Source organism: Limanda limanda, chromosome 5, assembly GCF_963576545.1.
Source record: "Limanda limanda chromosome 5, fLimLim1.1, whole genome shotgun sequence".
NCBI lineage: Eukaryota > Metazoa > Chordata > Actinopteri > Pleuronectiformes > Pleuronectidae > Limanda > Limanda limanda.
The window spans coordinates 5,253,796-5,277,257 of NC_083640.1; the positions used below are offsets into that span (position 1 = coordinate 5,253,796).

The following is a 23,462-nucleotide window of genomic DNA, read 5'->3' on the forward strand; positions in this document are numbered from 1 at the left end:
TGCTTTTTTGTTGAAATTCCTACTGTAGACTTTCATAATCAGGGTACAGTCTGTGCAGGGCGGAGACTAATGATTACTTTCATTATCATTTATTCTGTCAGCTTTACAATCATATATCGCACCAAATTGTAATATTCTTTTCCTCAAGGTACTTTACAGAGTCAGGACAGGACCTTAGAACATTAAAGACAGAAACCCAAGAGTTTCAATCAATCAATCAGATAATCAATTTGGCTGTAAAATATAAGATAATTATAAAAATGTGAAATCATCAAATAGTTTTATCCTACAATCAATCCAGAGATGTAGACCTATTTGTTAATTATGCCAAAAAGTAATAAAATCCATTTACTTAATGTAAGACTTGAACCAAAATACAGTTCTAAAGACTGATTGCTTGGAGAGAGTATACCTCAGCCAAGGCTTACGCCATATCTCACAATGTTAAAAAAGTGAAAAATATTTCCTGAATCTGCCTCCTTAACCAAATCCACTCCAAAAGGGAATTGGTTCTTCCATGGCACAACCCTAACCCACCTTTCCACCATGTTAGGACTCTATTAACAGATTTATGAAATATCTATAAACTAAACCGACCTGAGGCAGCCAGAGGTGTTCTTGAAGACGGTGGTCCACTCTGCATCGCGCGGCTTGGAGTCCTCGTTCGGCTCGTGCTCCCACCCCGAGTGGGGAATGATGACCTCGTTGGTCACGGTCTGCAGGCCGTGGTTGATGATCACCATCTTCAAGGGCTCATAGGACGACAGATTCCACAGGGTTCCTGTCGGGAAACAGAGGTGGAACAAGAATTATAGTTCAATGCAGAAGAAAGAAACAGGCAGTAAACACGAGGAATGGGAAGAGAATGAAAGTGATATTGATAAAATGTAATGACAGCTGTACAGCAGACAGGCATATTGTAGCACAGACTGTAATAAAACCATTTTAGACTGGCACTAAACCAAATTTGAAAAAGAAAATGGAGCAAAATTGGTTGTTGATTTGCCAGACACGATATGAACTAGACATGCAGAACATCATTGTAATACTTTTATTATCCTCCCAAGAGAGCGGAACTGAGCAGCACTGTGTTCTAATCAATATTGACTTTACATCAGCCTTATGACTGTGAGCATAATAATGCCAGAGGGACGGTGAGGTTACATTACTCTTATGATGCTTTGTCTTTTATCAACTGATGCAGTAACATAACATTTCAATTCTGTAGATACACTTTGTGCGCGCGTAGGATTAATACAACTGTAACTATAACAGCTTTTCTGTTAACATAAACAACACAACTCAATTCTCTCCCAAACAATCCAAGCAGAAGAAAGAACATTTTCTATTTACCTGCACCTCTCTACAACAGGAAGCCTATTCTATATTTCTGCAAAAACAACAACAGGTAATCCAAAGTGAGCTGCGTGTGTGCAACCTGAGGATTCACAAAAAGAGAGGCAGGAGACAGAGTAGGCAGAGAGGAGGCCAATGCTGCGTTAAAGCATCAGATGATCTGGGACTCAGAGGCTGTGGCCTGAGACTTCAAGTCAGAGGAGAAAGCAAACTGTCACAGCAATAATCACAAAAAAAGTTTCTGCCTTTATTAACATATCCCGTGGGTGTCTGAGACCCAAATGTGTCCTGAATGCATCCAGAGATCTGCTCCAGAGATCTGCTCACAAAAACCACATCCAGAGGTCGTCTGGAAAGTATGTGGCCACATTCTTTTCGCTGTGTCGGCGCAAATGCATCCTGGGGGACATATACGAAGGACTGCCTCCTCAGCTGACGTCTCCGACCTGCTACAGTTTCACAATCAAATCAATCTCCAATCCTCTGTGTCCATGTGTTTATTTGTTTGTGGTCAGTGCCACAATAGAAACACAGGACACCACAGAATGACTTGCATTCATTCATTCAATACCGCCTGGCTCTGCTCGCTGTCTTTCTCTCTCTATCGCTCTTGCTCGACCCGAAACACACACACACACGTTTGTACAGGTTCTTAGTGAGGACATTCATCGGCATAATACATTCCCTTGCCTGCCTAACCTAACCATCCAAACTAAATTCCATTGCCAACCCTAACCCTTGGCCTGACCTAAACCTAATTCTAACCCTAACATTTAAACCGAGTCTTAACCCCCAAACAGTCCATTACAGGGGGGTCACAAAGTGAGGACTGGCCAAAACGTCCTCACTTTAACAAAATGCCCCAAAGCGGTCCTCACAAAGATAGCTGTACAAGAGCACGCACACACAGACACACACACACACACACACACACACACACACGCAAACATTTTGGATATTGAAACACACTGTTAAGGTCATGGTTTGGTTCGGTTTACAAAAAGATCCTGTTTGGGTTAAAACATACTTCCTAAAGGTTATGGGACCTTCGTTGTCATGGTTACAATAATAAACACATGGTTAAGAAAACAACATGGACTATCAGTTTCACAACCAATAACCCCAAACCTCCCGCTAACATGGACTATCGGTTTCACACAGGAAATGAACAGCAGTCACTCGTGCCAAAGTCCTGTGTTTTGTCTCAACCGATAATCCCAAAACCCACTGACATGGACTGTGTTCTACTGTGGGTCATAATCAGCTGGCAGGTTTATAGGGTAAATCAGGATGATACTCTCAGAGTTTATGTTGAAAGACTTGGGAATTAAATTGTCTCTCTTAGTTATTTTGAGTTAGAAATTACAGCAGAAGTTCTGGGGGATGCATCCAGGAAGTATAATGCTGCTGTGGATTCTTCAATGAGTTATGCTGAGGGCTACAACTTATGTTTTGGTCAAATGGATAGTAACTCTGGTTGTGAAGAACACATTCACTGGATTACTTTGATGGTGAAAGAATATTAAAGACATGATGATTCTCATACTGTTTCTGGATTTACAAGAAACATTATGTTTCTAATGCTTTCCCAGGCCCTTTCCAGAGGTGTACCCGTCATGAACATCAGAGTTAATTTCATCGGGAGAAAGTGTCTCACGGAATTAAAAAAGATGTGCATCATATCTATGTGCTCTGATTTGATTAGGTTATATACTCAAGGAGTATTTTAGGCAAATTGTGGTAATTGGGTGTTTAAATTTGATATTTCTTATTAAAACTAAACATAATTGCCTCCATGAGCTGTGTGTCTGATACACTACCGCTGTGGACTGTGTTTGAGTCAGTGGGCCAAACTTCTATAACTCTCCAGGGTTTTTAGACCACCAGGATACTTCCTCACCCCCCAACGAATCCTTTCAACTCTCGCATGCTCCCCTCAACAAGGAGCTGGAGCAGATTTTCCACGCACACATTCACATCGGCATGACCACACTTAAGTACTGAGAGACACATGCACTGTGCATATTTTAGAAATGTGCCGGTGCGCACAAATGTACAGACACCCACGGTCTGTGATTCCCACTTGCCAGACAATAACAGACCATTAACTGTCATTCTTTCTCACTCAAAAACGGTTTCTGTACATTTTCCAGACGGTCAATATTTCCTCTGTAAAATCATACTCTCTGCACACACACAAAAAAAAGTCTCAGCAGACAGGCCCGCTCTAAAAATAACTCCAGTCCTTCTGGTGTGTTTGTGCCTGGAGAAAACGGGTTGCCTACGCCAAGCATTGACAAAAAGAAAAAAAAAACTCATTAGACTAATCCCCAAACTGTGTAATATTCTGTCTGGATGCGGTTTATGCCGTCTCTTCATCACATCTCTGCAGTGAGTGAAATATCAAACTAATCACCTCCATTCCCTCTGTGCTGGCGACTCGAGCAGCGTCCTGAGAAAACCAGGCGACCAGCATCTCGCTGGAAGGCTGTTCCATGTGGGAGCTGAGCTGCGCGGCCACATGCACACACAAATCCCAGGTGTGATGCCGGATATTGAAGAGACTCTGAAGCCTTAGGCCAAACACATCACATTTATTGGACTTTAAAAGCGCTTCTGCAGGGAGTGATGAAATATTTTAGACAGTGTGGATGTTCTGCTGTAATGTTACTAAATTGTTGTATTTATTACAGATGTCTAGCGCTCACTGCACCTGATTCTCAGAGCTTGTTTTTTTTGGTCCTGAGAGAAAATGCTGCCTCACAAACTACTTTCCCAGCAAAATGTCCCCAAAGCACAAAGCAACCAATATTCAGGTAATTACATTTTTGAATGAAGGCGGCTTTGATTTTGTGCTTCAGGCGTTTGCTGTAAATTTCTAAATTTAAAATTGATTTCTTTATTTAGAAGCATAAATTGGACAAAAACATGCTCAGTTGTTATTTAAACCTTGATGTTCTTCCATCAGCATAACTGAAGCTCTGACTAAAGAACTAAGCAGAACATGTTTGCTTTCTGCCTATATTGCATATTGTCCTGTACTTATGGTTTAACCCACGTGTCTCTGTGTATAGATTTTATTTCTGTTTGCGATATAGCTTGTGTTAATATGTAGAACTTACAATATCCTGTCTACTTTTTGCACATGTAGGTGCTTCTGGTTGAAAATAATAGGCAGCTCAAAAGAGTGTTCCACTGAATAAGACAAAAAGAATAGTCCAATTCTGAAGTTGTGTTGAGCTGTATTGCTCTAACAGTTTTCATACAAGTCGTTTAATGCACTATGAAATAAGAAAAAATTGCACGAATCATTAATATTGGATTCAAAAATAAGTTCTAGTGGCAATTAAAGACATAATTTAACTTGATGTATGAAAATGTGGCAGTAGCACATTCAATGTATATTCATTTCAGCAGAAGAGAGACACAGTGTGACACTTTTTAATTTAATGCTTAAGAATTACTCAGCACAATTATTCTCGGGTAGAAAGTTAATAATATGATATGATATGTGATGGTTTTGTTCGAATGAGCAGGGGGTGGCACAGTGGTAGAGTGGTTAGCACTGTGGACTCATTGCAAGAAGGCTCTAGGTTCAAACGGCTGGGGTCTCACTACGTGGAGTTGCATTTTCTCCCCACGTCTGTTTAGTATTTTTTTTTGCAGATTGTGATTTGTCAATACAGGCTTTACAAACAAATGTTGATTGATTGATTGATATGTCTTCCCTGTGACATGCTGGCGTCCCTTCCAGGGTTTGCCCCGCCTCTCATCCAATGTCAGCTGGGATTGACTCCTGTGTCCCCAAAGTATAAGTGGTATAGATAATGGATGTGTTCATAAGAGCAAAATATCTATTTTAGGAGGAAATACACATCTTGGGTACTTATCGCTCCCCATCTGAATTTAATTTACCACAGTGGTTTTTCTGAAATCTTTTACGATATCCAGCTCTCACAAATTGTATCTCTGAGTAAATCATCCGCCTCATCTATGGCGCATATTTCTTCCACCCTCTTTTACTTCACAAGGTCAATTTTGTCATTCATTCCAGCCAAATGCACGAGAGCGGGCGAGAGTAAGTATCATGAATCTCATTAACGACAAATGTGCTCTTGTGGTGTGTGTGTGTGTGTGTGCCCTCTGGTACGATGACAGCCAGCTAACATCCACGCCTGCCCGCCAGGCTGACAGCTTGATTACCCCCACTGACGCCGTCATTGGCATCACTTTCATATGTGACAAGCGACATTCAGACACGCAGTAAACACACACGGAGGAAGTTAGCAGTGTGAGATTAAGGGAAGATAAGCAATGCATAAAGTAGAAACTGAAATGTTGTTCCGTCGTACACTTAGTTGGAAATATTTAGCACAAGGGAAATAATTTATGAGCTTTTGAGTGCAACATATTTTCTGCAGAGGACAGAAAAATAAACAGCGCATTAATAAAACACAAAATAACTCCTCGTTCAGTTGTGTGAGATAAAGTTTAAGCATGGCTGGAAATGGATTTCTGAATATAACACATAAAAGGCATCCATCTATGACTTGTCTTGTCAAGGCCAGCACATACAAGACAAATCTGTTTACAGTGTAACCCTCAGTACTCCGCTGTAACAGAAGACACCTGAGCACTGACTCACAGCCCCCCCCCTCTTCCGTCCCTCTGGGATGTCCACCATTACCTCCAGTACTCCGGCTGAAACACTGCTCAGGCTGGGGGAAGCACTCAGCTCTCCACTGATCACTGAGGTGATAAGCTACTTAGCTGCAATCCATCAAGGACAAAATAAATCTGTCTTTACACAAAATAATAATGTGACATTTATCATAGTTATTATTAAATTAACGAATGATGTAAACATTTCTATCTCTGTATAATTTTTTCCATATTGTTCAGCCCTATTTTAAGGGTCCACTACTACACAGCTCTGTTAGCAATTAAAATCAGTCAACAAATAGATGAGTGGCAGCAATTTGCTGTGGAGCAACACCTCTAAATATAGACTGATAAAGAGGGATATGGATATATACAAATCTTACATGAATAACTGAGATACATGGTTATTTTACGCCAAATGTGGGTCTATAATGTATCGTAAGGTTATGTAGGAAATTTAAAAAATTTAAAAAGACCATGGTTTGACCACTTCAACAGAAATGGATGTAAAGGAAAAAGATCAGAAACTTGGAAAACTTGAGAACCAGGTACAGGTTTGTGTTAACAAGCTTTACATATTTATGTGTCTATAAAAACACCAAAGCGTTAAGTAGTACCAGTGCAAGAGTTGTCCCTGTTAACAGCTGCTCACTGGTGAATCTGCTTTCTTATTCCAAATCAAAACCATTTCCCTTGTTTACTTATTTCATAATTAAATAAAAGTGTCCTGCCTGTGTCAGAGTGTGCATTCAACGGGGAAAATGTGTTGCTCTGTGTTATGGTTTCATATTTTTATCCCCAGGTTTGCTAACTTCCAAGTTTGTTATCTAATAAAGTCGAGATTCTCACCAGGGCCATAAATACCGAATTCCAAGACCATCCATATCTAAGCCTAGCTGCCCCCAGTATCTGAAAAAGTTTCTTCCTCTCTGGTTTATTGATGTTGTTTATCGGCTGAGAAAAGTTCTGAAGGGGTAAACAGTCTGCCTGAGCTGATCGTAAAGGAAACAGTCTAAAAAGCCGCGTGTAATGAAATAAATCTGCGAAACAAATGGTGAAATATATTGTGATATATTCCTGTAAACAGAACCCACTCAGCTATGAAAATATATCCCTCTAAGCCCGAATTTACATAAAAAGGAGAATTTGTAGAGAGGGAAACATTTTTGATCTGATATGTGTGTAGCAACACTCTTTTTACTGTGATTTGCTTTTTGATTATTTGTCTTAAATCCAATTCAGCAGGTTGAACATGTCAATTATTACCTTCCACTTCAATCATTCACTGCCAAAACGATTTGATTCATAAGATTGTTGTCAGAGCTGCTGTCAGACTTAACATAACCATGCTCAGATCAAAACCTTGTGTGTGTACTTTTCAAAGTAAAAGACACAAGATGTGAGTGTAAACCACATCTTACATTCTGTTTTTCTATTTACTCCTTTTCCCTGACATCCTCCTCTCTCTGATACCTGATGTGAGCGCTGGAGGGACTGGGCCAGGGACTGGGAACAGCTCCGGAGCTGTGCCTACGGCTAATTAAATTTTCCAGGCAACACTGGAGAGCATGTTGCTCTTCAAGCAGGGCTATTCACTTAGTTCTGCCCATTACCGTTCTCCTCCTCCCTTCTCTCCTTCTCCTCCTCATCCTAATGCCATCCATCACACTCCCAGTGGTAAAGAAAAAGGGTGAGATTGGTTTGTGAATAAAAATGTTGCATTCGAGAGACACAAAGGGAGGAAGAGAGGGGCGAGATCTCAGTAAGTGGACTGACGCTGGACAGCAAATGTCCACTAGCAAGATTTAATTAATGTGTGTGTGTGTGTGTGTGTGTGTGTGTGTGTGTGTGTGTGTGTGTGTGTGTGTGTGTGTGTGTGTGTGTGTGTTTGTGTGTGTACATGTATATATGTGTATTTGCAGGGAAGGAATAAACACTGTTTGCTGAAATTGAGTTGAGACCTGAACACTGAGCCCAAACGATCCAGTCGCTCTAAATGAAATCAGGTCCTGTTGAACTTGATGGATGTAATGCAGTTTGTATGATTACATACTTACAGACAATTCATTGATCACTGCTGAGTTTGTTTTTATTTAAGCAATTTCTAATGTAAAACTGGCTGCATATGTTAGTATTAATAGACAAATAGGAATATAATAGAGAAGGCTAATTTTAATTGAATTAAGGTTTGTTTTGCCCGGATCCAAGAGTTCTGAGAATTAGATGTAAATACAGTAGAGTACAGTAATCACTGTTCTTCCTTGTCCTTACAATGCCCTGGAAGAAAACACTGCCAACAGCTAAGTGGTGATTTACAAGTGAAGGTTGTGTCTGCTGCTCCACATCCACAAATTTAGAAACTTCCAACAAGCATCCTGTCAAGTGGGCAAGAGAAGCCTTCTCGCTTTTTAGAGCATTTCTGGGTCAAATGAAAAATATGACCAAATCTGTATCTTTTATTGTTTTTTTTCTATCCACTTAGATTTGAACTCAAAAAAACATTACCACAATCTGCCTTGAGATTCACAAATGTGTTAGATAAAACCCTTTTCTCGCCTGATATTTTGACTTGTCATAGACGTCATTAATAATGTTAACAATAAGACTCAGTAAGTGTTTCAGTGAGACATTCAAGAGAGCCTACAGGGAAAACATCAGAGGGCATTAGTAATTAGTGAATACATTTATTAATGAAACCTTTGCTTTTCCTGCTGTGACTGTGTGAAAAAGATCTATTGTCTTGATTGAGAGGGTTTGGTCTGCGATGATTACACCAGTAGAGTTATAATGACAAACAAGCTATACCTCTACTGCTGCAAAAACATACATGCAAAACCTATGCACAACTCTATGTTTCAATGTAGATATTATAAATGTCAGTAATATTTACGGATAAAGTGATCAATATATTTTTATTTCAACAATGCAATACTTATGTGTGAAAGGGATCACAAATGATTAGCATAAAGCTCTGCAGTGTTTTAATGTTGCTTATATTGTTCTAGTTTTGCACAACTGAACTGCTGGACTTGCTTCTCTCATTAGTCTTGATTCTAGCCGAGCAGAAAAAGCACCAACAGTCCAACTTGACACTTGCTCACAAACCTCAAACAGAAAAAGCTGCAGACTCACTTGTGAACACTGTGGAACATTAAGCTATTTTCGTACAAAATGAAAATAGACCTAAGATGAGTTAAAAGCAGAGAAGACTGGATTTAAGTTCAGTGTGAGACCACAATCAAGTCTGCAGATTCATTCTAACATAGCATCTGCTCCTTGTGTAAGGACACTGTTTACGAACAACTGGCAATAAAATGATAATGTTGTGTTTCCGTCCTGTTGTGCTTCCCCAAAGGGGTGAAACACATTGAATGATGCAGATTTCAAAAAAGTAATTTTAAAATGATCTGAACCGGGTACATAATACCATTTGCTTGTTGCTCAGCAACTGAGAAAAAAAACATTAAACCGAGAGACAGCCATAGACATGTGTCTAGACACCATCACTCTGCCAACTTGCACTATGTGCATTTTTCATCCAAACGATGAAGGTGTGCAGCAGGCACCTGTCTTGACTGGCAGTCCACCAGACTAAGACATCTCCTGCAGGAACAACAGGAAACAAATCCCCTTAATAATCTACATTTCCACAGAGGGAATTGCTTGAGGGCACAAACAGCCCAAAGCCTACCGAGAGAGAAAATAGAATTACTCTGAACGGTACAAAGCTCTAAAAATATGAACCATTGGTCTGTCTGTCTTGTGTGTTGGAAAATAAAAGCATTTGGTTCTTTCCACGTCACCCGCTTCCCCCTGCAGAAAACAGAACTCTCTGTGGTTTTACAGGGACGGCACATACTTCAACAGCAAACTCTTTAAACACATGGGCTAAGAAAAGGGCCCTCTATTTAAAAACCTCCAATTATATTTAATTGTAGAAAAGCATGGCCAATTCTAGCCACATGGGCCGAGGCTGTAAGCTGAGCTTGCATTGTGACTGGCCTGTTTTCACTGGGGCCAGAGGACCGGCAAATGGAAACCTGAAGCTGGAGACAGAGAGAGGCAGAGAGAGACAGAGAGAGACAGAGAGAGACAGAGAGAGGCAGAGAAACTGTGAGAGTGACGATAGGAGAGAAAAAAAACTCTGACTGAGCGAAAGAGGGTAGATAATGACTGAGAGAGGAAAAGAAGAGGAAAAGAATTAAGAAGCTCCCTCTGTTCTGTCCTCCTTGTCTTGCGGTGCAGGGTTTATTTTTAGCCATGATGTGGAGCAACACGATGCTGTAAAGGCAATCATTTCTGCTGTGGCAGAGTCATCGCTCACCATGACATCTCTGTCACAGCAAAGGAAACACACACACACACACACACACTTGCATTTGCACTTGCATGCACAATACTGATCAACAACAGCAGGAATTTTAGAACCGATATCACTGTCAATATCTTTGAATTGGAGTTGTCAATAGCCAGTATCTTGTACTGATTCCCAGTCTTTGGGGACGCAGCCTCACAACACTACATCCATTGATAAACCATTGACAGCTGCCACAGCACAACTGGAGAACAGTTACTACAGCTATTCTGTGAAATGACCTAACATGTAACCTTGTTTCAGTCTCAGGTAGTGTGTGAACTGTAATTTATACTTCACGGAAACTTCACAAAGGTCAAGTGTATCACTTTTCAGGTATTCTCATTTTTACACATGTGTTGCTGTGACAACAAAAGCCCCTTCTCAGATGGCAAAGCCTGCTGATCAGGCAAAGTGTATCAGGTCAGTCGGGGAGGGGATTAGCAGAGAGAAATGCCCTGGATAAAAACAAATCATATATAATAATAGATAAGGAAATAGCATCTGATCATTTTCTTTCATATAGCTAACAAAGTGACAGCTGCAATTCAATCGTCTTCGTACAGTATTGCTTAAAGCCTTGCATTTCTATGCAGAGTATAGGATTATGACAACAAAGCCAGTATATTCTTGGATAGAATATATAAGTGGAGCATGGAGCCGCTGATTGGAAATGACTGGCATATCAAGGAGCTATCATATCAGCTTAGGAGCAGCACTTTCATACTTACTATGCAAGGAAGGGTTTTGAGACTAATTAGGCGGACACATTTAGTGGAGGAGACTGCCAACAGGCTTGGCTGCAACACTGAACCCTTTACCTGTGGATGGGGTATTTGTTAAAGATGTATTAAGTGAGCGATAATTTTAGAGCTGCGGGAGGAGGTAAGATTGTTAAAAAAAACTTGACTGTTCAACAATAAAGTCCTGACTTTACAAAAAAGAAAGTAAAAGATTCTGAGATAGATGCCACTAATTCACAAGAAAAAACTTTTTGTCATGGAACCACCCACACACTCTGATTCAACCAGAATCAGTTTTGTTTGAATGGGTGAGCCTAAATGCAGGACACAGCTACAAGAAAAAAGGTGAAGATTTATTGAGGAGGAGAAGAATCCGGCAGCCGTTCACTGGGGGCAAAGAGGGAACGACGATTTGAGTGATGGAGCCAGAGAATGTTGAGCTGCGAGCACGGGAGTTGAGTAAAGTAGAGAACGAAACCTGGGTTGCGACAGGGCAGGAGATCAGGTGAAGCTGGACACCTGGAGATTCTGATATTGTATGTATGCATGTATGTCTATAAACTATAGACATCATATGTATATATATGTATGTAGTATGCCAGCCAGTCTTTCTCCTGAAACATCTAACCAATATACAATCAAAACCTGCCTCACGGTGTGAATGTTAAGGGTTGTCTGTCTCTAGCCTCGACCCTCCATCCAAACCTGTGTTTCCTGCTGACTAGGTTTTTAATTTGTTGTATTTTCAGTATGTTGTCCTGCATCAGCCTCATCACATGATTTTGTGTGTCTCTTGTCCTTACCGGTGATGAGCTCTCGAACCTCCATGTCATTGGTCTTCCTCAGCAGGCGGACGAGAGCCGGGATGCCGTCGCAGTTCTTGATGGCCACCTTGTTGTCATTGTCCTTGCCGTAGGAGATGTTGCGCAGGGCACCACACGCTTTGCGGTGGACTTCAGATTTGGGGTGGTCCAGAAGCCCCGAAAGAACCGGAATCCCCTTCAGCTGACGCACGTCTTTTTTAATCTTGTCGTTTTCGTAACACAGGTGCTGCAGGTAGGCAGCGGCATTGGATTTGACTGGGTCGATGGGGTGGCCAAGCATGGCAATGACCTCGGTGAGGTCTGGGTCACGCCAGCGTGGGTCCTTGCGGATGCTGTCGATGGAGGGTGAACGCCGGCCAACCATGCGGTCCAGACTGGCCATGCTCCCCCTCTCCGGCTGGGCCAGCGGTGCTGAATACATGCCATGGATATACGGGTGGCGCTCATCGATCAGCTCTGTCTCGTTGGGGTCATCTGGGTACCCTCTGGAAGACAAGAGAAGAGAGGACGGTGAGGACAGGGGAGATGGATAAGGCAAATGGAGGGTGACTCAGAAAGATTTGTCTGAGAGAAGAATTAGTTAGCCGCGGGAAAGACTATGAGAGAAGCCAACTGAGGTGAGAGCCACTGACTAATGACGGGGAAAGGGAAAGCAGAGGAGAGGAGAGGGTGAGTGAGAGGTGATACGATATGGGTGATGAAGGGAGAAAAGGATGGAGTGCAGGAGAAAGAGTGAAGGGAGAAATGGTATGTGTAGTTTGTTTATAACAGGTATAGTTAAAGGTCTGTGGTGCCACAGTAAGCAGCATCCTCCTGATTATTCTTCCCTGTGAGGTGGTAGCAAGAAACATGACAGACGTCAATAAAAATAAAGTCTTATTGCACAAAGATAAACTAGGTAGTTCACAGTGAAAAAGAGAAAAAAATGCAAAACCAAAGGGAAAAACACTTAAGAAAAGTCCTGTGAAGTTTTTCTTTTAAAAGCAACCAACATGTACTGTAGAGACGGGATTCCATGACTTTTCCTTCAGGGTACATGGTGCAGTGCTGTGCTGTCCCTGCAGGGAGGACTATGATCCCCAATGATCCCCTCCAAGTATCCCTTTACTCAGTACCAAGTGCCGAACACTAGCATGTAGTTGCTTAAATGTTCCTCACGATCCCTCCCAGACATCACTGCTAGCATTAGTATCATTGTCAATCTGTCTGTTTGGACAGTTTTGAGCTTGACTCAATTTCAATGATGAAAATAACTGTTGTCCACTGGGTACAGGAAAAAGAAAGGAGCTGTTTGGGGTGCATGGTTCCCCCCCAACAAATCTCTGCTTCCCAGGCATCTCAGACTCTATGATCTACACTCTCTAGTGTTCTGTACTCCACATTCACCCTCATCAATTCTCTATCGGAACATGGGCGAAAATATAGGCATTCAATTCCAATGACAGATCATTTGTTGCTGGAGTGCAGGGTACTTATATTACTTAAGGCTCTTTATTCCCAGGAACGATTTTTCACTTGGACGGCCAACTCCTAATATGGAGTCAGGGGACTCACATTTTACAATGTCAGAAAGTGCTCAGAATATTTTTCCGAAACTTCCTTTTGAACACATAACCACTGAGTCGTCTGAAGTGATGGGAGAATGTTTGTTAAGGAAAGTTACGACATGGGGAGAGGAATTTAATTAGGGTTGTATCCTTGTGCGCAGCCATTCCTCACACCCACCCCTCAGCTTGAGACTTGTTTACCCTCGTTACAGATTCCAGCTGGTCTCCTCTCGCCATATTTGATGTATGGTGGTTGGTGGTGCAACAGAATGGTGGCCAAAGATGGTGGTTGGCAGGGTTTTCCAAATACTGCTCTAATTGCAATGAGTTTTCTGTTAATTATGTCTTTTAACAGTTCTTCCCATGCATGCTGGGGTAATTTAACTGGGAGGTGAGCTCCTTCTCAAGCAATGTATCTAAATCTCCCGGTCAGATGTATGGAAATAGGATTAATGGAGACCAAGTGAGGCACCTTAGCAGTCGAGTACTGTCCTGAAAGCAGCATGTACCAAGATAAAAGAACCACTGTGGCATATGGCTGTGGCTAACTTTGCGGGCCAACCACTGGGTGTCATCGGCACAACTAAACTAAGCCAAAGAGGATCAGCACTGTATCAGCTTTGTGGAACATGTCGGACGGCCACAAACCTCTACGGGCTGCAAGTTACCACAGTAAGGAAGAAGGGGCCAATCATGAGCCTGATCACAGCACGTCATTTGGAGAAGGAGTGCTTCTCTGAGGTCTGGCAAAAAACACTGAAGTGCATGACAGACTCTACGGAAAAGAGGGAAATTTGCGAGTACGTGTGCATGTGTTCACGCGCTGGTGGTTACTAAATGCTTCCTTGTGCACGAGATCTAAAAACAAACTTTTACTCAGACGTCATCATCCAGTTTTCAAATGCTGTGGCACATTGGACATGACAAGGCAATGGGAGGCAGGAATAACCCTCCTAAAGAAAGGACAGTACACAACCTCAGCATCATCACTGTCTGTGTTACATACAATCCTATACAATATATAACCCCTTACAATATATAATATATAATCTCTTCCAAACACAATGTCGCTGTCTCTTCAGCTTTCCCATTCATTATCTTTCACACTGTGTCTATCGCACACTGTCTCTCTCACACACACACACTTCAACACACAGATGAGATGTACAGTTGTGCAGATCGTGGCTTATTTAGATCCGGGCCGATGGGACGGGGGCTTTTGGTAAAGCAGGCGTTGCGAGGCTGAGTGAAGGGAATGTCAGGATTTGCATTTAAATTGGCGCCATTGTGTGTACAGGGGAGGGGTGTATTCATAGGATGTGAAAGGGCTCTCCACCGCCAGACACGATGCTCCGAGCATGATTACAGCAGATCACTCTCCTCATTTTAATTGAGCTGCTGCATGTCCAGGGCTATCTCTGTGTTCCTGCGTATCGCTCGTCTGCGGATGCGTGGGTGCGCTTGTTTTGTTCCAAGACACAAAAGAACCGAATAAAGGATAAACAGATACAATTGATATGAGATGTGTGCATGTCCACAAACTTCAGCATTAATTTGCTCATCTGGGCTTTGTCACACTCTCACTATTCTTCAACTCCCTCTCCTTCTGTCAGTTACTTTCATCATCCTACAATCGCGGCAGCGCCTGACCCTCTTCTTCAGTAGGCCCATGAATGAAGATAAACTGAAAAGGATTAGAGACTAAGAGGAAGATGTTTGCATCTCATATGTACACTTTACATCCCTGCAGAGTTTATGAGCACTTCACTGACAGCCCCTGCCAAGCAGACTGCTCAATTTGAATTATCGGCAATAATTGTTTTATGTTATGACAGTAAATAGTCTTTGTGGGAGAGAGAAGAAAGATGAGGAAAAAAACGGTGTTTACGTCTTGCCACTTTCTAATATCTCAGGCTGTTTTGACGGCATTATTTATTGCTTGTTTTCATTCAATTAAAAGGATAGTGACATCGCTTAGAAGTTCCTTTCTGTAATTTAGGGGGCACTTCTGAGAAACCTCAAACATGACATAAGGGAAGTATAATATTAAACGGAGTATTTGGCTCCAGTGAAAGACTCTTGGCAGGATGGAGGAGGGCTGAGCTGGCTAGAGTCAAATTCCCTTTCAAAGCCTGCTCTCTACAGACACCACTGGATTAGAAATAGACCCCTCTCTCTCAATTAAGCAAAGGAGGAATGTGACTTTGTATGTGTGTATTTACACGTCTATAAGTGTGTGTGTGTGTGTGTGTGTATGTGTGGGTGTGTGTGTATGGTGACCCCCTCATAAACGTGGGCAGGTGAAGCGGAGCTGGGTCGCCCAAAGAGAGATGAGCCATTAGAGCTTTAAAGCTTTAAGACACCCCTGTAGTCCAGCAGAGTTCAAAAGCAGCTATTAATCATAATGGCTCGTGGACACACACACTGACACACTAGGGGGGGAAAGCGAGAGAGACAGAGAGAGAGAGAGAGAAAGAGAGAGAGACAGACTTGCTTTATCTGCAAAAGCAGGGACGGATGGAAGAACGATGCCTGTTCCTTCCTCTGTTACAACAGTAACCTCAGAACTTTGGCAACAAATACATCATCATTCCAATGCATATGTGAACACGCAATGGAATCCACAGCGGCGGTGACAAAATGATTGCCTGGCGCCGATGCAGGAAGCCGATTTTACACTGAACATCTTCATTTTTGTCGGCTGATAATTGAGGGGCTTGCGATACAATTACAAATGATAATTAAACCGCTTTAATTCCCAAATTCATTACAGCACTTTGGACTCGTTTCCTTCTCGGAGGAATACTAATCAGAGCTCCGGACTCACTTTTTAAATCGGTTGCACCGGTGCACCAGTACATCATTTAGGTGCACCCAAGATTTTTCACTGCACATTTTGGTAAAGCAGTCACACACCTGTCACACACCCATTTTACCTTTTCTTGACAGTTCCATTATAAATTGGTAATTTCTTAACTAGGGCTGGGGTATTGGAACTGATTTCCCAAATCAATTCAATTATGATTCACAAGCTCAACATTTGATTTCCGATTCAATCTGGATATGTCATTGTATTTTTTGCTTGGATATGAAATAATTTCTCAGAGAACTAAAGCTGCAAAAAGTGCAAGGAAACCTCTAACTCTGTGAATTACTGAAGGTAGGCCTGTCATGATTACAAATTTTTGGATGATGGTAATAATAATAACAAATCATGCAATTACACCAACCACACCAACCACACCAAGGCAATTTCCTGTATGTGCAAATATACTTGGCAATTAAAAGAATTCTGATTCTGATTCAAAGAGTAATTAACTTAATTCTAAAGAATATTCAGTCTGAATTTTGAATTATACAAAAATCGTAAAATAAATAAAACATAAAACACAAATAAACAGAACAATAACTGAAATGGAATCTCTTGCTCTGTTAACAAAGAAACGGTCTTGTATAAATATTAAACAGTTGATCAGGATATATGTTACCAGCTCAGTAAACAGGATGGGACGGTTTAGATGAGCTTTTAGTTCTGTATTGTATTAAGACATTATTCTAGTGTTTCCTCTAGGACCGGTGAGTTTATGTTTGTGTTTGTGTCTACTCGAGTCTGTTGCTCTTCACAAAGACAACCACATTTATTTTGTCATTCTGTCGATGCTGTCAGAATCATGAACTCAGATCGTTTAACGCTGATGTACTGGCTGTGTGCTGTTGCGTAACAGGTAGTGTGCGCAAATTCTGAGAATATTCCTCCTGCAGAGCAAGAGAGCCCCCACCGTTCCAGGTGTACACATGAACGAGTCATGGAACCACAGCATACATGGAAAACCAGGAGAACCAAACTCTATCAAGGCAGCCAGCATTATTAAAATATATATAAAATGTTTTTGTTTTTTTTCTTGTCTTCTATTCAAAGTTTGTGGATCTGAAACGGTGGGGAGCAGGGGCTCTCCGGCTCTGCAAACACATGTTTATTAATTTGTTTAAATTCGTGTCTAGTGAACTCTTCAGCGAATCAAACCAACACAAAGTAAACGTCGGTACTGTTCAGGACTTAATAACTTGTGATTAGAGTTATTGTTTATTGATAAAGTGTGAGGGTAAACTCTGAAGAGGAGATGAGATGAGGAAGAGAAACCACTTGATCAAATAGAGAGACACACCAGTTCAATGTTTGGTGCACCGGTACGATCAAGGAACATTTGTTGCTGCACTTCCCAAATGGTTGCACTCTGGAGCCCTGCTAATCGCGGTATGAGCGTGAAGTGGAGGACTCTGGGAGGGCTGACTATCACCTTACACATGCTTATAGTATAGTGATGTTTTGGTGTTTTGATGTCGGCTGATACAGGAGAAACATTTGTGATTTATTTTCTGCTGCAATTAGTCAGGCAGCAGTCGGGCGGGATTGTGGATGGGCATTCACGTGAGCAGCTGTGAGCCTGTGCATGTGTGTGTGTGTTTCTGAAGAGGTATATGTGGCTGTGTTGTTGTGACACATGTAAGGCAGGCTACAAATTGCCTGTCACAGCAAGTGCCTCTTACTTGGCGGATGGGGGAGTGACTCATTTTCTAAAGATGCAGCTTCTTATTGACTGTGTGTGTGTGTGTGTGTGTGTGTGTGTGTGTGTGTGTGTGTCAAAGCGAAGTCAAAAGTGTGTAAATACACAGTCTGATTAGGCATCTGATTTTCCGTGCCTTTTACACATCAGTAGAAGGGCCTTTAAATCCAGCTGGTTGCGAATATAACCTTAATTCTGAAAAGAAACAAAGCACATGTACACATTCTTCCCAGACTGCCTGCCTCTCGACCTCCTTAGCTCTATTCCTTTAGATCTATCTATGGGCCCAAACATTTTGACCCCTCAGATTTGAAGAAAAGTGCAGAGAAAATGAAAATATCAATCTGCCCAAGATCACTGGTCAAAAATAAGTCTTTAAAAACACACCTCCCAACAACTCCACTTCAAACCCCTGGTGTAATTTACTTGGGGTGGACATTTTGGGCAGCAACAAAATGATTGGAAGCTATTAGGAGTCAAGAGTCCATTTTGGGAAGTAACTGTTGGAGGCTCACAGGCTTCCTGCGTGCTGGAGCCAGGGCTGACACTATCCTCAACAAAGGCTGCATGAAGAAATGGTTATAGGCTCTGAGATTATTGATAAAATCATCTCTCCTCCCGTTCCTTCTATCGCTCCTTCCCCCAGTATTCAGATCATCAAGCATTCTCCGATAATTTTTTACAGATGACACAAACGCATGGTCACTTTCTATTTGCAGGAAAACAGCCTCCAAAAAACAATTATTTTATTGTTGCTTAGATCCTTTGTCAAGCAAGAAAAATGAGAGGAGACATCTGTTTACTTGTGCACAGTGTTGTCATGTAGACTGTTTTCATGGAAAGAACAAGGCAAGTAGTTTGAACGAGCCTGATCTCCTCTCGTGTCAAGGTAAAGTCTGCACTCATGCATATGAACAAGAACTCTCTGTCCAACATGAAAAGATAAAATCTCTGCTACATGCACTTACACAACTTTCGAAAATGAATTATCTCTTACAAGCTCCAGTTGGCCGAAACCATCAGCCTTAACACAATCTGTCGGGTTTATAAGAAATAACCCCCGATACTGATGAAAAAAAAAAGAAACTATACGGCACATATATCTGTGTAATACCTTTGCTTTGAGGTAAGTCAGCAGACCATATATTCCTGTGTTTCCTCTCTTAAAGGGAGAGTTCATTCAAAAGTGAACATTCACTCATTATCTACTAACCCCTATGCCGATGGAGGGGTGGGTGAAGTGTTTGAGTCCACAAAACGCTGGAGTTTCATGGGTAAATTTGGTATTTTTCCTCACCTGACTCTGGGCCCGTCACGCAGAGGTTCCCGATGGGTGCGACCCCGGTTGGCCCCCTGCAGGGTGCGTCGGTTGGCAGTGGAGTAGTCGGGTTCCAGCTCATATGGCTCCTCCTCTTCAGGGCCCAAGCTGCGACGATCGTCCTCCAGGCCGTACGGCTCGGCCTGGAAGCGCTCGGGCTGCGAGCGGTTCAGATCCACAGTGCTGCTGCCCATAGGGACCTGGGGCTGGGCAACATGGCCATAGTCATCCTTGCGAATAGGGAGAGTGTAGCTGTTCTCGGGCCGGTAGCTGTTTGGCATGTAGGGGTAGCGCGGCGGCCGGAAGTTGACGCCACGTGAGAGGCTGCCGTAGTTGTCTGTCAGGTCGGTGTAGCCGTCGTGCAGCCCGTAATGGCGAACGTACTGGCTCTCAGGTGCCTCGCCATATGAATCGTTGTAGGAGTTGTTGTAGGAGCGCGTCAGGGTGGAGGATGCTTGAGGCGTGATGAAGCGGTCGCCTCCGTTCTTCATGTAGCGCCTGTCGATGGAGTCGGTGTAGCTGCCCAGTGGAGACGAGCCCTCAGGGAGGGGCAGGCCATCCGGGCCGAGGGGCACCTGACGCACTGTCCGTGTGGTCACCGTCTTCACCATCTTAGTCACCTGGAGAGGGGAACAGAAACACCCGTTAGTTTGGATCCAACTGGCACGTGGACATGTCATATTCACGCAGCACACACATAGAAAACCATAAACACTACACAAAGATATCTGCTTAATAATCATGACATTGTGTCAGAATTGCACAAACTAAAAGGCTCAATTATATTGAAGTAGTAAAGTAAAATGATGATTTATCAAACCCCGGGCTCTTGATGACTCAAGCATATACAGTGTTTTTAATAATGAAGTTGATAGGGATTAATTACAATCCATTATCAAAGTTTAAATTATATTCTGTTAGGGAGCAGCTGAGCCTAATCAAAGCATGGATTCACCCGAAGAGCAAGCTGAAGCGAGGAAAATCGCCCATGATCACCTAAAGCATAAGTTATTTTACTTTAAACGAGAAAATAACATTTATTTCGTTTTTATTTCTTTAACTTGACCTCTTTAAATGTTTTTTAATACCCCTGAGCTACTGGTGGGAGTTTTTAGTCAGAGACCGAACAGCATGGTGCTCTGTAAGCTCTGCAGATCAGAACTGCTATGCACGGGCAAATACTGAAGGAGGGAGAGAGAGGATGAGAGGAGGAGTGAAGGAGAAAGGACGAGGGGAGAAGTTGTAGAAGGGAGGGAGGAGGGGAGAAGAGTTAAGGGGATGGATGCTTGTTACTGAGAGATGAATTATTACTGAAAAAGTTCAGTGTAAAAACAGTTCAAAGTTTCAGTGTTACTGAATTTGCACAAATTCTACCATAAGATGATTTTTGGTTAGACTGCTAAATTGGAACTTTTAGTGTTTTGATTTCCCTCCTGAAAGTTCCTTGAATTTTACTTTGGTTTTTGGAACAAGCTCTTGCACTAATTGTATTTTGAAGAGACCTTGTATGACTGTAAAAGGCTGATTGGCAGTTCAGACTGGGCTATTTGCTATGAAAATAAATCTTTTGATTTATCAATTAACCGAAATAATTATTTTTCTAATAATCGATACAAAAGTACTCGAAAGGTGCAGCTGTGCTCTACTGAATCTGAAAGTGTGAAATATTAGAACACATGGTATAATCTGTTTGATTATAAAACACATGGTTGTAAGGCAACTCTAAACTCAGGATATACAGAAACTGTTGTGCTGTAACGGAGACATCTTGAAGCACTGATGCTCCACTGGACCTTGACTCCTTTGTGGGAGCACAGCAGGGAAGGCATCACACTCTGGAGCTGGAGAAACTGTGATGACCAGACCTGCATGTTTTTATCCTTCACGCTCACTTCAACCCGAAAACCAAGCAACTCTTCCTCTGCTGACTTGGACTTGAGAATTGCAGACAGCAGCTCCCCTCCCTCCCTAAGCTCTCCGCCCACACAGAAACCAATTTGCTGCGCAGTGAATTCTGCTGTGGCCGATGATTGACTATTTTGTCCGCTGCTATAAATTCATCTTGAAAATTAATGAGGTTGATGAAAATTAATCGTCCTCGGCAGGGGTGCAGGTCTGATGGGGTGCGTGTTGCGCCTGACAAGGTGCTGCAGAGGGGTTCGATCCCACTTGACCGACAGCCGGAATGTCTCGTAGAACCAAAATAAAAATAAACAGTAAAAAACCTAAAAAATCAATCTGCTCTTTCCTTGTTTCTGATGGGGTTAACACCAGCCATCTGCATTGTAATTTGCCTTCTTAATTTTCACTGCATGTAATAATATCAAGAAACCACATTTTTACCCCTCAGATTTGAAGAAAAGTGCAGAGAAAATGAAAATATCAATCTGCCCCAGATCACTGGTCAGAAATAAGTCTTTAAAAACACACCTCCCACCAACTCCACTTCAGACCCCTGGTTTAATTTACTTGGGGTGGACATTTGTTGTGACATTTGGGCAGCAACAAAATGATTGGAAGCTATTAGGAGTCAAGAGTCCATTTTGGGATGTAACTGTTGGAGGCTCACAGGCTTCCTCCGTGCTGGAGCCAGGGCTGATACTATCCTCAACAAAGGCTGCATGAAGAAATGAATATAGGCTTTGAGATTATTGATAAAATCATCTCTCCTCCCGTTCATTCTATCGCTCCTTCCCCCAGTATTCAGATCATCAAGCATTCTCCGATAATTTTTTACAGATGACACAAACGCATGGTCACTTTCTATTTGCAGGAAAAAAACTAAAAAATCAATCTGCTCTTTCCTTGTTTCTGATGGGTTTAACACCAGCCATCTGCATTGTAATGTCCCTTCTTAATTTTCACTGCATGTAATAATATCAAGAAACCACAACAAAGCTTTTACCGTCGCGGGAGACAAGGGTGTCGAGAGCAAAAGCACAAACCACATGTTTCTCAACGGCATCCTCATTAACTCGGATAAAACAAAGAGAAATCATCACTGTCCTTGTTTCTTGATTACGCCCCGACTGTGTGCTACATAACAAAGGCTATTTCAGGAACGCCAAGGTTCATTTCCATGTTCAGAGTAATTACTGGCTAATTTACATTTGTGTCTGATGCCATTCTGCCTTGGCTTTGCACAGATAAAAATAAAGAGCTAATTTGCTTGATTCACATTAGCTAAAGCCTACGTGTGACCTCAGAATAACACACTCACTTCCATCCCTTGGATTCATAGTGATGAGCTGCAGCAGAACCCGAACTAGGCTGTTCTGTTGTTTCTTCAACATAACTACTGTCAGTTAAGAAATAACATTTGAACTTTGTTTTTTCGATTGGATTTTTCTGGGAAATGTAGTCTGGTATCCGGCATTTAACCTGCAAAAAAGTTGTGTAACAGGTAAAAAAAAGAAAAAATAGAAATGTATGGGTATGGCCATAGAGATGTAATAAACCCTTACGGGACTCTGACTCCCCGATTCCCGAGAGAGAGGTTGATGTGAGAATAGTAAAGTATCATCATACTTATATTGTCACATATCCTATTCAGTTCTGGCTGCAGGAGCTGAGAGCAGCCTTCCCAGTCCTGATATACCCAGCTGCCTTGTACGCACATAGCTTTTGCAAGGGCTGCAGAGAGAACCAGCACACAAGTTTCAAACACTCTTTGATGTACTCTCAAGTTCACAAGGCAATAAACCATCAAGTAAGGGAAAGCGGGGGGTTTGGGTGTGTCAGCGGACCCTCTCAAATGTGCTGAAGCTGGGTAAACAGGGCTAAAAGAGAATTGGTAAAATGGTGGAGAGTGTGATCATGTGACTGTCTGGTCACGACTGCACTGGAGAGTGTGCAGGCAGAAAAGGAACAACCACAGGCAGTTATACACAGGATTTAATTGTTTACCAAGCTGATAAAAATGGAGGCAGCAGGCGTCAAAGGGACCACTTTACAGCACCGTAAGAGGTTTCACAGCCTCTGTGGCATTCACTTTATTGAGAGCTGAAATGGGCAGGGTGGCCAGAGGCTACTGGCAAAAGGATGAGGGAGTAATTCCTATTTTTTAGGCAACCTGTGATTCTGAAGCCTGTGG

General features: G+C 42.2%; 1 protein-coding gene across 1 annotated transcript in view; it reads right to left on the minus strand.

The window, feature by feature from the left end:
* The window catches only part of arvcfb (ARVCF delta catenin family member b), a 110,097-nt gene that overhangs the window by 54,274 nt on the left and 32,361 nt on the right, over positions 1-23,462 (minus strand). The window contains exons 3-5 of the mRNA XM_061072229.1: positions 19,349-19,989; positions 11,919-12,424; positions 598-781 (exon numbers count right to left, since the gene is read on the minus strand). Coding sequence (XP_060928212.1) covers positions 598-781; positions 11,919-12,424; positions 19,349-19,989 — 1,331 coding nt within the window. The remainder of the gene's footprint in view (positions 1-597; positions 782-11,918; positions 12,425-19,348; positions 19,990-23,462) is intronic.